Raw genomic sequence first — 14,809 nt, 5'->3', positions numbered from 1 at the left:
GGGGGGGGGGGGACTGGCCCTGGCAACGCCCCATCTGCCCCAGCCAGGGACAGCTGTGGCGTCTGGGGGTGCTCCGGCCGTTGCCTGCCCATGAGGTCTGGCCGGGGACCGAGGAGGCCTGCAGGCCCCTCTCTGGGGCGGCCCTGGGGCTGGAGGCCACCCTGCCCCCAGCAGCTCGCCTCCCTCCGTTCAGCAGGCGGTGGGGTGGGAGGCGCCTGCCTGTGGGTGAGCTGCTGCTGGAGTGGGGTGGGCACCCGGCACGTGCCGGGGAGTCTGTCATCCCACCGCACCCCAGATTCTGTGAGAGTTGGGGTGCACTCCCCCCCAGGCAGTGCAGACTAGAAACAGACTCCCAGAGACGCCCCCCCCCCCCGCCCGCCCTGGGGCTGCCACAGAGGTCAGCGGCTCCTTGGCAGTGGCTGGTAGGGCCAGGGCAGGCCCAGCCTGGACAGAAGTTAACTTCTCGGCTGCCTTGTGGGACAGGGCAGGGCCAGCATTCGGGAAAGCCACAGCCTGGGGTTGACCTGGGAGCTGGGGCCCTGGGCAGCCCAAGCCTCCATTTCTCCAGCTCCATGCTGAGCAAGTCCTGGTTTTTCAGGAGCTGCTGGGCAGTAAGGAGGAGGTGTGAGTGTGCATGGGTGGGTGTAAGTGGCATGTGTGCACACGGGTCTGAGGGCCCATGCAGAGGTGCGAGTACACATGCATGGGTGTGCACATGCACAGCTGTGCATGCATAGGCTTGTGTGCATGGGTGTGCACGTGCACTGGTGTGTGCACACATGCATAGGGTCATGCAAGTGCATGCACAAGATGTGTGTGTGTGTGCATGTATAACACCCCCCCCCCCCCAGTTGGCAGAAGAGCTAGCAGGTAGCTTTCTGTTCCTGACCCCCAGGGTCCGTGAGGAGCAGCTGGCCCACCCATGGACCCCTGCCAGTGCATGGTAACTGGAACCGCGTGTTTGAGATGATGCCACCAGGCCGGGACTGGCGGAAGCCTGTCCTTGCTTGTGTCACCCGGGGCAGGTGGCTCTGCTTGCTTTGGTTTAGTCTGTAAGTGGTGACCGACAGCCCGGGTTGAGCCCCGGGGGCTTTCTGTCCACACAGCAGGGGCCTGAGGGGACCAGTCACCTGCCAGGCACCAGGGGCAGACCTATCTAGCTCCGGCCCTCTTCCTGGTCAGCTGGTGGCCTCAGCGGGGCCATGGATGGAACCTCCTACAGATAGGGACACCGAGGCCCACGCCCTCTCCCCACTGCTGGCGTCGAAGCCGGCAGCGGCCATGGATGTTCCCAGTGATTCCAGAGACTCTCCGGAGGCCTGTGCTGTGCCCGGAGTGTCCCTGGTGTCCAGACCCCACACACAAGCCTGGCTGGCCATGGGGCAGCTCAGTAGCCAGTGGTCTGCAGGGCAGGGGGGAATGAGGGCCGCTCTGAGCGCTTTCCCAAGGCAGCCCGGGACTGCTGTGGACAAAGGCCTTCATCCTGACAGACCTCAGTGCCCAGCCTCCACATGGGCACTGGGGGGGCTGGGGGGAGGGGAAGGGCCTGACTTTTCCCAGGGAGGCAGAAGCAGGAGGGGTGCGGCAGCGCAGGGGACCAGCGCCAGACAAGGGCCACCTGCGTGCAGCTTCACTGGAACTTTCCACCGCATCCACTGTCCCACAGGTCCCCAGGCTCCCTCTGCTGCCAGCCATGTGCAGGCATGCCTCGCCAGTGCCCCCGGTGGCCAACAGAAGCACTTCCGGCCAGGACCTTGGCCCCTCAAGCAGGGCTGAGATCAGCACTTGGCACCTTCCTGGCCCCCAAAAGACACTGACCAGCGGTTCCACATGGCTTGGCAGCAAGACTGCCTCTCCCAGCGTCCTTGGCATGTCCAGCCGCGTTCGGTCTCCACGCTTCCCTCTCTACCCAGTCCGCGTTGGACACTGCGGATTGCGGGACCATCCTTCCCGTCTAACCTAGCATCTCAGTCTAATCTATCACCTGTCTCTGGCCTTCCATTGGGCACGCTGGAATCTTGACAAATGTGAGGACTGGGAGGTGCTTTCTCTCCTCCCATTTATGTTTTCCTCGGGCTTCTTTTGTTTAGGTCTTTACCATTTTAAGCAGTCGTAAAGAGAGGAAATCCTGCCCGGCGCATTCCCAGCACTTCTCCCACCGGGAATGGTTAGATTGTTTTCCGCTGGCTTTTGGCTGGTGGTGGTCATTTTTAGATTTTGTATGTTCTACGTGATTTTGTGTGTTTTTATTCCTTTCCCAACCTCGCTGAATCCGTGTCTGCTGGAACCACGCAGACCTTCCTCCTGTCCGTAAGCCTCATACTGCAGACTTGTCCGGGCCTCGGAGCTCTGCCAGGGTGGGGAGCTGAGATGAGGGACAGTGCAGGCATCTCGACCCAGGTCCACTTCCAGGGTGTCCAGTCTGGGAACTGAGTCTCTGCCGCGGGACCGTGAGCTCCCGTGGGGGACGCCATGCAGAGAGGCGCAAGGCCCTGAGAACAAATGCTGCCGCTGGAAGAAGGAAGGCGCTGAGACTGCCCTCTAGTGGCCATCACCGGGTGGTGCAGAAGGCCTCAGGTGGAGGTATGGGATTTTTGCATGCTTATGAGATGTCTCCAGTTAGCTCTCGTAGCCTGACCTAGACCAGGTTTTAGAACAAAGTTAATACTGGCCCCATAGCTGGGTGCCGGTGGCTCACGCCTGTCATCCTAGCTACTCAGGAGGCTGATATCTGAGGATCACAGTTCAAAGCCAGCCTGGGCAGGAAAGTCCATGAGACTCTTATCTCCAATAAATCACTAGATAACCAGAAGTGGCATTGTAGCTCAAGCGGTAGAGCGCTTGCCTTGAGCTGAAGAGCACAGGGACAGCGCCCAAGCTGAGTTCAAGCCCCACGACTGACAAAAAAATACTGGCCCCATGAAGTGTGGCAAGTTCACGGACGCTCGAAGTCAGGCGGCCCCAAAGCCCACGCCTGCACCCTGTGTCTCTAGGCTGGGCAGAGGGAGGGTGCGTGCCTTGGCGTTTACTTTATTGCTCCGTCCCTTTCTCCATCTCTGCTTACACCAACTGTGGCGTTTTGGAAGAATTTATCCGTTTTTTTCCCTTGTCAGCTATCAGTATAAAGTTCCTTATAATACTCCTTTAAAAATACCTTACTCTGTATTGTCTATTTGATTCTCCCTTTTTTCCCCTTTTCAGATCCCTTCCCTCCACCCCTCTCCCCCCCCCCCCCCCCGCCCCCACTGATGTTTAATCTCAGGGCTTACCCTGAATGTTCAGCTAGTTTATTCGAGGCTTGAGCCACGCCCCCAGGTTGGCTGTTTGCTGGTTAAAGGAATCTCACCTGGCCTAGCTTCAAACCACAATCCTCCAGGACTCAACTTTCTAAGTAGCTGGGATTATATGTGTAAGCCACCAGCACCCAGCTGCACTTCAGGTCTTAAAAAGTGTAAATCACCTATGTTTATTGGATTTCAGTGTTCCAGGAATGGTGTTGTAGCCCGGTGGTAGAGCATTTGCCTAGTGTGTGCCAGGGCCCAGAGTTGATCCACACACACACACACACACACACACACACACACACACACAGTTCTCCATTTGCTGTGTAAAGTTTAAATATAAATGTGTATATACAGAACATGCAAATATTATAAATGAATATGTAGCTGTGTGCTAAAGTTTATCCAGATTTTATCATTGCTGTTTTGTTTGCTTAACTTGGATTTTGTAAAGCACATTGTAGTCACCAATTAACCCATTTCTCTATCTGTCCTTACTCTAAGAAGTGTTGAGCCTCATTGTGTGTGTATTCAGACATCGGTAATGCTTTTCACCCTGCAGTATAAAACGCCTTCCCAGCTTTTCATTGTGTGGTTATCTTTTCTACCCTTTAGTTGGGTCTCTTACAGTCAAGGTTCAGTTGGGTGTAATTGGCTCTTTTGTTTTTGTAGTGATAGCAGGGTTTGGAGCTCAGGCCCTTGGCTTGCACACTCAGCTGGAGCTCTACCACTTGAGCCATGCTTCCAACCCTGCTTTGTGCTGGTTATTTTGGACACAGAATCTAGTGGACTTTTCTGCACAGGCTGGCCCCGAACAGTGATCTTCCAGATCTCAGCGTCCTGAGATGTAGGATCACAGGTGTGAGTCCCACACGGCTCATTCAGTGTTCTAGTGCAGTTGGGAGCTCTGCTGGGCGTGTCCCGTGCAGCCGTTTGCCTGGGGACTTGTTAGGCTGCTCCCTCCTGGCTGTCCCCCACGCGGGAAAGGCCCTGCCACCCTCGTGGGCTCCCCACCCTCCTAGGGCCGCGGGCAGCAGGCTTTCATGCTGCCCCGCCTCAGCCAGCGCCTCACCAGCTCAGCCGAATAGCCAACACAGGTCTCGTATTCTCTCTTCAGCCTCTGAAGGCACAGATCACCATTTTCTGGCTTTCAGCGTTTCCTCTCCTCTGCCTGACTTCCCCTGCCCCTTCCCCTGGGCATCAAGAATTTCTCTTCACCCTGATGTCCTCTTCTCGTCTATCTGCAAGTCTATGGAAGGTTGCTGTGTGTCCTGGGCTGGCCTGAACTCTCAGTCCTCTGGCCCTGGCCTCCCGAGTGCTGGGATTACAGTCCCCGTGGTCTTTAGTTCCGTGGATGATGGTGCTCTTGTCTTGCTCTGTCCTTGGAGACGGTCCGCCTTTGCGCTGGGAACTTCCTGTCCACTGCTGCTTCACTTCCGGGACCTCGGCAGAGGATGCAGTTCGAGCTTCCCCCGACCTCTTCCAGGACGCTTTCCGTGCAGTGTTCTCTCCTTGCTCTTCCCTGCTGCCCCGGAGGCCACGCCCAGTCAGTGGCGCTTGGTTTCCAAGTGTGCTGGAGGCCCTGGCTCCGCTCTCTGCGGTGGTGGCGCCTCCCCCACCCCTCCCGTGTCACCTGAGATCACACAGCAGCCCACCGGTGAGCTCCCGCGCTGCAGGCCGACCCCGTGTCCCCTACTGAAGTGTCCTGGAGCCCTCGTCCTTGCCCGGGGCCTTCTCTGCCACAGGGCTGCCAGCTGCCTTTGCTGGCATGAACGGGGTGGGGGGAGGGAATCCCAGATGTGGGGGCCTTGGCCATGCGGGACAGGGAGCGGGACCTCAGGCAGTGTCCTGCTACCCTGTGCTTCCACGCTGTCCACCCCAGCCTGCTGCCCAGAAGCTACCTCGCCGGCCCCACCCGGCCCCACCCCATGCCCCTGGGCACCGGCTGCTTGCTTTTTTTTTTTCAGTAGTGGGGCTTGAACTCCAGGCCTGGGCGCTGTACCTATGCTCTTCAGCTCAAGGCGAGCTCTCTAGCACTTGAGCCACAGCACTACTTCCAGTTCTTTGGTGGTTTATTGGAGATAAGAGTCTCACGGACTTTCCTGCCTAGGCTGGCTTTGAACCACGATTCTCAGATCTCAGCCCCCTGAGTAGCTAGGATTATAGCCGTAAGTCACCGATGCCCGCTCACCACCGCCTTTCTGAGTAGTCCCCCCCCCCTCCACTCCATGCCCCTGGGCACCGCTTGCTCTCTGGCCAGCACCAGCCTTGTACAATGGAGGGTGGGGGGCTGGCCTGTCTCACCCAGGGAGCCTCTGGCTCTGGCCCTGTTGTCTACTGGCACTGCTGCATAGGCTGGAATAAGCCTGGAGAGGTGTGCAGAGCCTCCACCCCGGAGCCTCCACCCTGGCTGCCTCCATTCTGCCTCACCCTCCTCTCCTGGGGCACCACCTCTGCTGCACCAGCCACACCTGAGGTCTCCGGGCACCAGGTGTTTTGCAGGCCTACCGGCTTCTGCCTGGACCGGCCTGAGCAGCTTCATGCTTGGGGTGGGGTGGGGGGGCTTTGGTGAGATTCTTATCCAGGCGGATCTGGGAAAGACTAGACACAAAGACTCGGGCCAAGAGGACACCTTTAACTGGCCAGGCTTTACAGGAGTCGAGCCCGCCTCCCGGAGGCCCTCCCGGCTCCACCACCTGAGTGCAGGCCTCGGGCTGTGTGGCCAGTGGGGCTGCCCGTAAATCATCATCTACATAAATACAGGCTGGAGATGGCCAGCTGCCGCAGTCCAGGGTCTAGCACCAAAAGGATCTGCTCGGCTCGGAGGGAGCCCCCCCCCCCCCCGCCCCAAATGGTCTCTCGTCCCAAGCCAGGGCCAGGGCAGGCCAGGCCTTCCTCAAAACAGCCTGCGGGGCTCCCGGTGAAGATGAGGTGGCCCGAGCACCAATCCACTCCTCTGAGTCCCTCGTGGCCACATGAAGGGGTCTCTCGTGGCTTCCTTCCTCAAGGCCACAGGGCTGGGGCAGATCCACAACTGTAGAAATCCACAGCCATCGAGGAGCCGGGCCAGGAATGCGGGGTCCATGAGTCTCCTCGGTGGACACCAGAGGCCTGGCTCAGGCTGCAGCGGGGCGGTGTGGCTCTGGGGCAGATGGACCACTGGGCTGGTGCTTCACAGTCCTGTTGGAGGCTGACCATGTGGCCACTGGGGACGGGAGGAGAGGAGAGGGTCAGGCTTGGGGGGGGTGTTCCTCTGTAATGGCCAACCTTCAGGCTGGTATCTCTTCTTCCTTTCCCGGCTGCCCAGCCTGCCTGATCCGCTCAGCCCTGCCCGGCTCCACCTCCAAGGCCCGGCTCTGAAGGGCTCGGGCATCGAGAAAGCCCTCTGCCGCGGGGCTCCTCCAGCCTCTGCCCGCCAATGCGCTCTGCCACCCCTTACCTGAGCCTCGGGCTGGGGCTGGGCTCTCGGGGAGCCGGGAGGGCCCGCCTGCAAGGGGAGGGCACAGCTCAGGCCCCGGCCACAGAGAAGCCAGGGCCCACACAGTCCATCTCCTCCACCTTACTCCATGCAAGCGGAAGGGGCCTGGGGGCTCCCCAGAGTGACAGTTCCCGGGGTGAAAGCAGATCTCTGAGCTGACTATGGAGGGCTCATCCTCAAAGCCAAGCCAAGCCCACCGCAGGGTAGGAGGTGGGCCCCAGACCCCCAACCAGCAAGTCCCCACCCAGGCACACCGGAGACCCACTAAATAACCCTGGCTTTGCTCAGGGGGTGCCCCGTGGTGCACTACCACCCCAGACCACTGGGTGGCGCTGTGGGCAGCATTATGCCCTTCCGCAGGAAGGGGCCCTCCGCGTTTGGACTTTGCATCTAGGACAGCCTGAGACTCAGAAAGACACACACAGCACCCGGCCTCCAAGCCGGGGACCCAGATCTGGAATCCCAGCTGTGTCCTCATCTGTCCTCACGTCCCACCTCACACGGTCCACACGGAGCCACCCACCTCCTCCCTCTGCAGACCCCAACGCCGCAGCACACTGCTGGGGAGCTGGCACGGGTCAGCTCCCCGGCTCCGCCTGCAGCTGAGCACACATCCCCACTGGTACCCTCAGTTACACGGGTGTACCCCTGCAAAGGTGCGCGCGCGCGCACACACACACACACACACACACACACACACACACACACAGGCCTGCAGGTGCCTCCGGCCTCTGGCCACGCACTGGGGGCCATCTGTGATCTGTGAGCCCCCTCAGCACTGAGGGCAGTTCAGGCCGGCCGCGTAGCCCACCCGGCCCTGCGCTAGGGTGGTTGAGGGACTCTGGGCACCGCGGGTGGCCGGCAGGAAGGCTGAGGCTCTTTTCCTGGCCTGGCTTGGGTCATGTGGTAACGTCGGGATGGCGGCGGCGGCAGGCGCATGCCACCCCGGCCCGGCTCACCTTCCTGGCACGTGGGCCCCGTGTAGCCATCCACACAGCTGCACTGCCCGTGGATGGGGTCGCAGTCCGCGCCTCCTCCGCAGTCACAGCGCAGGGCACAGCCCGGCCCGAAGCGGCCCGCTCTGCACTCTGCGGGGCACAGATGAGAGGGACGGGGCTGGACGGGCCACGGCGGAGAGCGGAGGAGGGCCGGGGGCCTCCGCTCCCTGCGGCCTGCCGCCATCTCTGCCCTGCCTCCCTCAAAGACATCTGTGTCCTTGCGTTCAGGCACGGGAGGGCACAGGCAACGGCGCATGCCCAGAATCGTCCCCTGCGTCCCTGCCAGTGGTTCGATGGGCAAACGGAAGCCTGGTGGCAATGGCCGCTCTGGCTCCCAGGGCTGGAGAGGCCAGGTGGTCACAAGGCCGAGGGCAAAGCTCAGCAGGATACCCCGCCCCTTCCAGTGGTCCCGCCCCTCCAGTGGCCCCTCCCCTCAGGTTGGCCCACCCCTCCGGTGGCTCCACCCCTTAGGTTGGCCTGCCCCTCCCGTGGGCCTCCCGGTCTGGAAGGACCACGGTCTCCTCCATGTGGAATCCCACCAGTGGCTGACGGTTCCAGGACATCTTTCCATCTCACCCAGGTCTCCTCCACGGCCGAGGTACCACTGTGGCAGCAGACACTGGTGGGACCGTGGGCGGCTGGCGGGCAGAGCCTGGTCCGGCCAGGGCTGAAGCCCAGCGGGTTCTCCATGGAACACCTGGGTCCAGCATGGGAACCACAGGCCACAGGGGCACGTACCCCACAGGATGGATGTGCGCTGACAGAGGACCCATGCCCACACCCCATCCCAGGCAAGATCCCCCCGTCAGACGGCTCCCGACCCCACGGCCCCGCCCCAGGACGGAGCCCCCACTCACCCAGCTCACAGGCGGCTCCCGTGCGCCCTGGCAGGCACAGGCAGAGGCCGGTGGAGGGGTGGCAGGGCCCCCCTCCGTCGCAGCCACAGCGCTGCCCGCAGCCCTCTCCGAAGAAGCCTGGCTCACACCCTGCGGGGACAGCAGGCTCAGCGTCCCCGGCCCCTGCCTGGCTGCTGAGAGCCGGGGTGCGAGGGCAGCTGGGGGCCCGCGGGGGAACCAGAGACTCACCCCGCTCACAGAACCGGCCCTGGAAGCCCGCAGGACAGAGGCACCGGCCGCTGACCGGGTCACACGGGGCCCCCTGCCGGCACTCACACACCCCTTGGCAGCCATCTCCGTGGAAGCCAGCGGGACAGGCTGAGGGCACAGTGGGTCAGGGAGTGGGCGCCAAGAGCAGGAAGCAGCGGGAAGCCCCCAATTTCCCAGGGGGAGCGGGACCAGGCCGGGGGGGGGCTGTGTGTCTGCGTCCCCCCCCCCCCGCCCTCCCCGGCCAGCTCCCTCACATCCCAGCCTCAAACGTGTGACAGACGTAGCTGTTGAGAGGCCGAGGCCAGACGGAGGCTGGGCCGGCGCAGGGGCGGCGTGGACTCACGGTGCTCGCAGGCCTGTCCGTAGAAGCCGGGGCTGCAGTGACACGTGCCCGTGGTGGGCTCGCAGGTGGCCCCGTTCCGGCAGGAGCACTCCAGGCCGCAGGCCGCACCGTAGCGCCCCACGGGGCAGGCTGGACACAGACAGTCCCTCAGGCACTGGCAGGACTCGGGCCTCCTGCCCTTCCGCCCCCCCCCCCACTCACCCTGCTCGCAGTGAGGCCCTGTCCAGCCCAGGGGGCAGGAGCAGTGGCCACTGCCCGCGTGACACCAGCCGCCGTTCTTGCAGTCACACTCGTGTGCACAGCCCTGGCCAAACCGGCCCCGGGGACACCCTGGGGAGCGGGACGGTGCTGCTCAGAGCTCTGGCCGGGCTGGACACGCACCGGGGGCATGGCCGAGGCACGGGCTGACGCTCCTTCAGCAAACACTGAAGTGTCCGGTGCTGACCTCGCCCGCCCGGCCCGCGGGCCAGGGGGCACTGTGCGGGTCTCACGGCTCACCCGGCGCTTCCAGCCGCCTATGGTCGGGGCCGAGGGTCACTCAGAGACAAAGGGGACGATGGCCCTCTGGGGGCTGCCAGCACCTGCCACTCCGGCAGAACCACCCGTGGGAGCCAGCAGGACAGGCTGGGGAGCTGTCTGGGCATGGACGCCTGGGAATGGGCGTGAGGGGCACAGGCACCAGCTGCCCGGGCACTCCCCTGGCCCCTCAGTGACCCTCACTTATAACCTGATCCACAGTGAAGCCCAGCCTGGAAGCGAGGCAGGGCTGGGCCTTATCCTGGCTGGACCTGGGCTTCTGCCCCCTGGCCGCGCGGGTTCCAGGAAGCCCCAGGCTGAGCACCTGGGGCGGTAATTCAGCCCCTCAATGAGGAACCAGGGAGAGGCTGGGCTGCCGGACTAGGGTGTGGCCAGGGGCGGCGTCCTGGCTGGGAGCTGCCGTCCCTGTCCCAGCCTGCCCTTCCGCCTGTGCTCCTGTGTCCCCTCTGCCTGGGACCGGCACAGAGGGCCGGGGGAGGAGATGATCCGGCTCCAGCCACCCCACCCCCTTGCCGGGAGGGGCCCTGGTCAGAACCCATGCTCAGCCTGTGCGTGAGGGGCCGGGTTGGGAGAGGCAGGGCTGGGGGAGGGGAGAAGAATGGTTTACTCAGACTGCACAGTGACAGTGCCACCTCTGAGACCCCTACCCGCCACCCAACCCCGTCTCCTAGGAACAAACCCACCCCAGGGACCTCTGCGGTGGCTCAGAGGTGCCTACTCCCTCCCAGGAGACACTCACCAGATTCACAGTGGGCTCCTGCAGTCCCTGGGGGGCACTGGCAGGTGCCCGTCACGGGGTCACAGGCTGCCCCCTGCCCACACGCACACACCTGGGCACAGTTGAGGCCGAAGTAGCCCTGAGGACAGGCTGTGGGGAGGGGACGGGTGAGTGGGTCCTGACAGACACCTGGGAGACGGGACAGGATGGGCCCGGGGCGGGAAGGCTCCACATCTGCACAAACCACCCCCCTCCCCAGCATCTCAATCCAACCGCAGGCTGGGGGGGGGTGCGCTCAGGGCCAGCGCTGTCCTGACTCACAGTCACCCCAGCTGTCTGGGCCCCAGACAGGGAAGTCCCCCATGACTCAGGAGAAAGGCTCTCTGGCAGGAAGCTAGCACACTCCGCTGCAGCTAGCCGCGCCACCGCTAGCAGCCAGCCTGGCCTCTGCCCAGCCCTGCTCTAGCCCCTGGCAGACATGGCTGGGGCAAATGGGCGGAGGGCAGCCCACACCGGTCAGGCTGGCCGGAGAGCGGGGAGAGCAGGCCACGGTGGCGTGGATGCCCTCTTTCCACCACCCCAGCTCAACTCAGGCTGGGAGTGCCGCACGCCCGGTCGGAGGGGCGGCATCAGCACCGCCTCCCATCCGTGCCCGGACCCTGCTCTGGGGAGACGCATGACGAGACACCCAGCCCTGCAGACCGCGCTCACCCTGGCTGCAGTCGGCTCCCAGGAAGCCGGCGGGGCAGGCGCAGGCCCCGGTGGCCGCATCGCAGAGGCCTCCGTGGAGACAGCCACATGCATGTGCACAGCCTGGCCCAAAGCGCCCAGGAGGGCATCCTGGAAGGGGAGAGGTCCGACTGCCAGGGCTGGGCTGCCAGAGGCCGGCCGCAGCTCCCCATCGCATAGCACACAGCTCCTGCGCCCCACCTCCCGCCTCCCCCTCTCCACGGAGCCCCTCGGGATGGGGCCCAGAAGAACCCCGGCCCCAGAGCACAGGCAGCACTCACGCTGCTGACAGCCAGGGCCGTGGTAGCCGGGAGCACAGGTGCAGGTCCCCGTGGTGGGGTGGCAGGCCCAGGTCTCGCCGGGACACTGGCACGGGCGGCCGCAGCCTTCTCCGAAGGTGCCAGGCTGGCAGGCTGGATGTAGGCAAAGAGGGGTCAGGCCCGGCCCAGCCTCCCAAGTGGGCAGCTTTCCAGGAGGCCCTCCGGCTGACGCCGTGGGTGGAGCAGAAGCCAGGGGTCACCTACCCTGCTCACAGCCCGGCCCCGTGAGGCCAGGCGGGCAGTGGCACTCTCCGGTGATGTGGTGGCAGGAGGCCCCGGGTGGGCAGTGACAATGCTGGGCACAGGCGTCTCCAAACCAGCCGTGCGGGCAGCCTGCAGGAAGGCCGTGACTGGGGCAGGAAGGCCAGGGAGGCGGCAGGGCCCAGGGCCCTGCCTGTGTAGGACCCAGCCCAGGTGCCGCACGGTGGGGGGGGGGGGAGCTCACCATGCTCACACTGTGAGCCCTGCCATCCAGGGGGACAGAGGCAGGCCCCCGTGACATGGTGACAAGTAGCCCCCCGCCGGCAGGCGCAGCGCTCCTCACAGCGAGCCCCGAAGGTGCCCTGCGCACACGCTGCAGGAGGAAGGAGGCAGGGGCTGGGCCGCGGCGCAGGACCCCGGGGACTCGGAGGAGGCAGGGCCCAGCCACGGGAGTAAAGCGTGAAGAGCACTGGACCAGCCTGCCTGGGGCCGCCCCAGCGCCCACCACCACATACTCAGGGTAGACTTGGGTCTACCTCCATGCCCACCCGTCCAGGCTCTGAAGGGGCTCCGGGCCTGGATGGATAACCAGGCTCCCTGAGCAGAGGGCCTGGATGGATAACCAGGCTCCCTGAGCAGAGGGCTTCAGCCGAGACGGTGCCCTACACACCGCAGGCTTCAGTCCGCACAGTTCGGATAGTCTCTCTCCCCACCAATCCCCCTCAGAGCACAGTAGAGGCAAGCACTCCCCAGCCCCCTGAGGCTGGCATTCTAGGCCCACAGGCTGGGCAGCTCCGACACCAGACCCTGCCCTGCCCTGCCCTGCGCCCCCTCCTGCCCCCCCTGCCCCGCCCCTCCGCTGGTGGCTCTGTGAGGACCAGCCCTGGGCCTCCCGCCCCCCCTCACCCCACTCACGGCTCTGGCACTTGTCCCCGGTCCAGCCAGCCGGGCAGAGGCACTGGCCGGTGAGCCAGTCGCACAGACCCCCGTGGAGACAGGCGCAGCTGGGCTGACAGCCGGCTCCGGAGTGTCCAGGGAGGCACTCTGCAGGGAGAGGGGGAGGACAGGCTCCGTGTGTGGAGCCCAGGAGGCCCCGGCCCCAGCCACACCCAGAACCCTGTCTTCTGGCCCAGAAGCCTGTCTCGGCCCACCAGCCCTCTGTCCGCGGCCTGACCCAGCCCACCATGCTCGCAAGCCAGGCCGGTCCAGCCCTCGGGGCAGGTGCAGTGGCCCAGGACGGGGTGGCAGCTCCCTCCGTTCTGGCAAAAGCAGGAGTGTTGGCAGTTCTTCCCGTAGAGGCCAGCCGGGCAGGCTGGAAGAGAAAGCAAGCTACAGCCTCTGACCAGCATGGTCCCTCGGGGAACACAGGCTCCCAGCACCCCTCCACAGCCCAGGGCGTGGGGTGGGGAGCTCACCCACGGCTGATGACCCACCCCAGCCCCATGCTGGAGCCCACCAACCTGGCTTTGCAGCACCGAAGGGTGCCCCACTCCCCAGGGTCAGGGACCCAGGGAGTCCACGCCCAGCCCTGCCCTGGCTACTGCTGAGTCGTGTCCACCCCAGCACCCACTGCCCAGTGTCCCATGCAGACCCAGCAAGAGCCCACAATCGAGGCCTGGAGCCCGGACCCCTGGCAGGGCTTACCCTGCAGGCAGGAGGGCCCCGTCCAGCCAGGCGCACAGTGGCACTGCCCGTGGACTGGGTCACAGGAGGCCCCGTTGGAGCAGCTGCAGGCCTGGCTACAGTTCAGCCCGTAGGTGAGGGCTGGGCAGGCTGCAGGGGGAGAAGGGGTATCAGGGACCTGCGGGGCATCTGTTCAGCTTCCCCCAAGCCCAGCCTGGGCCGCCCCTCCACAGAGTGGCCACATCTGGGACGGGCCCTGGGGTTCTCAGGGGCAAAGCCCTGGACACCCAGGATGCCCCCTCCCCCAGAGCCCGGGAGCCTCTCCCCGCGGTACCCGGGCCGAGCCGGGCCTCACGCACCCTGGGAGCAGCGGGGGCCCCAGCGGCCGGCGGGGCAGATGCAGGAGCCATTCACGGGGTCACAGTCGGCCCCCGCGGAGCAGTTGCAGGCGCTGAGGCAGTCCAACCCAAAGAAGCCGGCGGGGCAGGCTGCGGGCGGGCGGAGGTAACGGTGACCGGGGACCCCTGCTATGCTCAGCAGCCCCCCGGGCCCTCCCTGGCCTGCGCCCACTTACTGCGCTCACAGAAGCTGCCCCGCCAGCCGGGGGGGCAGGTGCACGCCCCACTGACATGGTCACAGGCCGCCTCATTCTCACACTGGCACCGCTGCTCACAGCCAGGCCCAAAGAAGCCCTGGGGGCACCCTGAGACAGCCCGGCCCCATCAGCCAGGGGCCAGAGCCAGCAACAGGGCCCCTCCCCTACCAGAGGGGGCACCTGGTCGTTAGAGTCCCAGGCAGGCTCTGGAAGGTCTCGGATCTTACCGACTTCTAAGACAAGTTGGCCTGAGCCCACCCTCTCCCTACCCGCTGGGGTAACTCCAGATGGGGACAGGAAGACAGGTGCACACGTGCCTCTGTGCACAAGCGTGCAAGTGCACGTGCCCAGGTGTGCAAGCAGTGTGATTTGTGTTTGCACGCGCATGCCCGGTGCACCGGGCAGCGGGGGTGGGCGGGGTGTGGCTGGGGGCCGGCTAGGACTCACGCTGCTCACACCGGGGACCCACGTAGCCAGCCTCACACAGGCACAGGCCGCTGGCGGCGTCACAGTGGCCATGGGCCGCGCTGCAGTTACAGGGGTGGACGCAGTCCGGGCCCCAGTGCTCGCTGTCACAGGCTGCAAGAGAGTACAGCGTCATCCTGCGCAGACCCCACCAGGTCTCTCAGCCACCGCAGCCGGATCAAGGCCCTGAGCAGCCCGGGACGGGGCAGGGAGAGGCGGCGGCATGAGGGGCAGGCCGGGGGGAGGGGCAGGTACCTCTCTGGCAGCTGAGTCCAGTCCACCCGGGGGCACAGCTGCAGCGCCCTGTGACTGGATGGCAGTGCCCATCATTGGCACAAGAACACCTCCTCTGGCAGCTGGGCCCGAACCAGCCTGCAGGGCAAGCTGTGGGCGGCAGAGAGGGCAAACGTGGCAC

The 14,809-nt window shown here is 64.6% G+C and overlaps 1 protein-coding gene across 1 annotated transcript in view; it reads right to left on the bottom strand.

Annotated features, from left to right (window-relative positions):
• Positions 1-6,119: 6,119 nt before the first annotated feature.
• The window catches only part of Megf6 (multiple EGF like domains 6), a 91,384-nt gene continuing 82,694 nt past the window's right edge, over positions 6,120-14,809 (bottom strand). The window contains exons 21-39 of the mRNA XM_042701995.1: positions 14,650-14,778; positions 14,377-14,508; positions 13,909-14,037; positions 13,694-13,822; positions 13,356-13,484; positions 12,895-13,023; positions 12,627-12,755; positions 11,956-12,084; positions 11,715-11,843; positions 11,472-11,603; positions 11,173-11,301; positions 10,483-10,611; positions 9,408-9,536; positions 9,207-9,335; positions 8,843-8,971; positions 8,615-8,743; positions 7,719-7,847; positions 6,721-6,768; positions 6,120-6,486 (exon numbers count right to left, since the gene is read on the bottom strand). Coding sequence (XP_042557929.1) covers positions 6,398-6,486; positions 6,721-6,768; positions 7,719-7,847; positions 8,615-8,743; positions 8,843-8,971; positions 9,207-9,335; positions 9,408-9,536; positions 10,483-10,611; positions 11,173-11,301; positions 11,472-11,603; positions 11,715-11,843; positions 11,956-12,084; positions 12,627-12,755; positions 12,895-13,023; positions 13,356-13,484; positions 13,694-13,822; positions 13,909-14,037; positions 14,377-14,508; positions 14,650-14,778 — 2,336 coding nt within the window. The 3' untranslated portion in view covers positions 6,120-6,397. The remainder of the gene's footprint in view (positions 6,487-6,720; positions 6,769-7,718; positions 7,848-8,614; positions 8,744-8,842; positions 8,972-9,206; positions 9,336-9,407; positions 9,537-10,482; positions 10,612-11,172; positions 11,302-11,471; positions 11,604-11,714; positions 11,844-11,955; positions 12,085-12,626; positions 12,756-12,894; positions 13,024-13,355; positions 13,485-13,693; positions 13,823-13,908; positions 14,038-14,376; positions 14,509-14,649; positions 14,779-14,809) is intronic.

The sequence above is a fragment of the Dipodomys spectabilis genome, unplaced genomic scaffold (genome assembly GCF_019054845.1).
Source record: "Dipodomys spectabilis isolate Male_0828 unplaced genomic scaffold, ASM1905484v1 ptg000299l, whole genome shotgun sequence".
NCBI classification, from domain to species: Eukaryota; Metazoa; Chordata; class Mammalia; order Rodentia; family Heteromyidae; genus Dipodomys; species Dipodomys spectabilis.
Note: the sequence above shows the minus strand (reverse complement) of the source record. Positions and strands in the feature narration are given on the sequence as shown.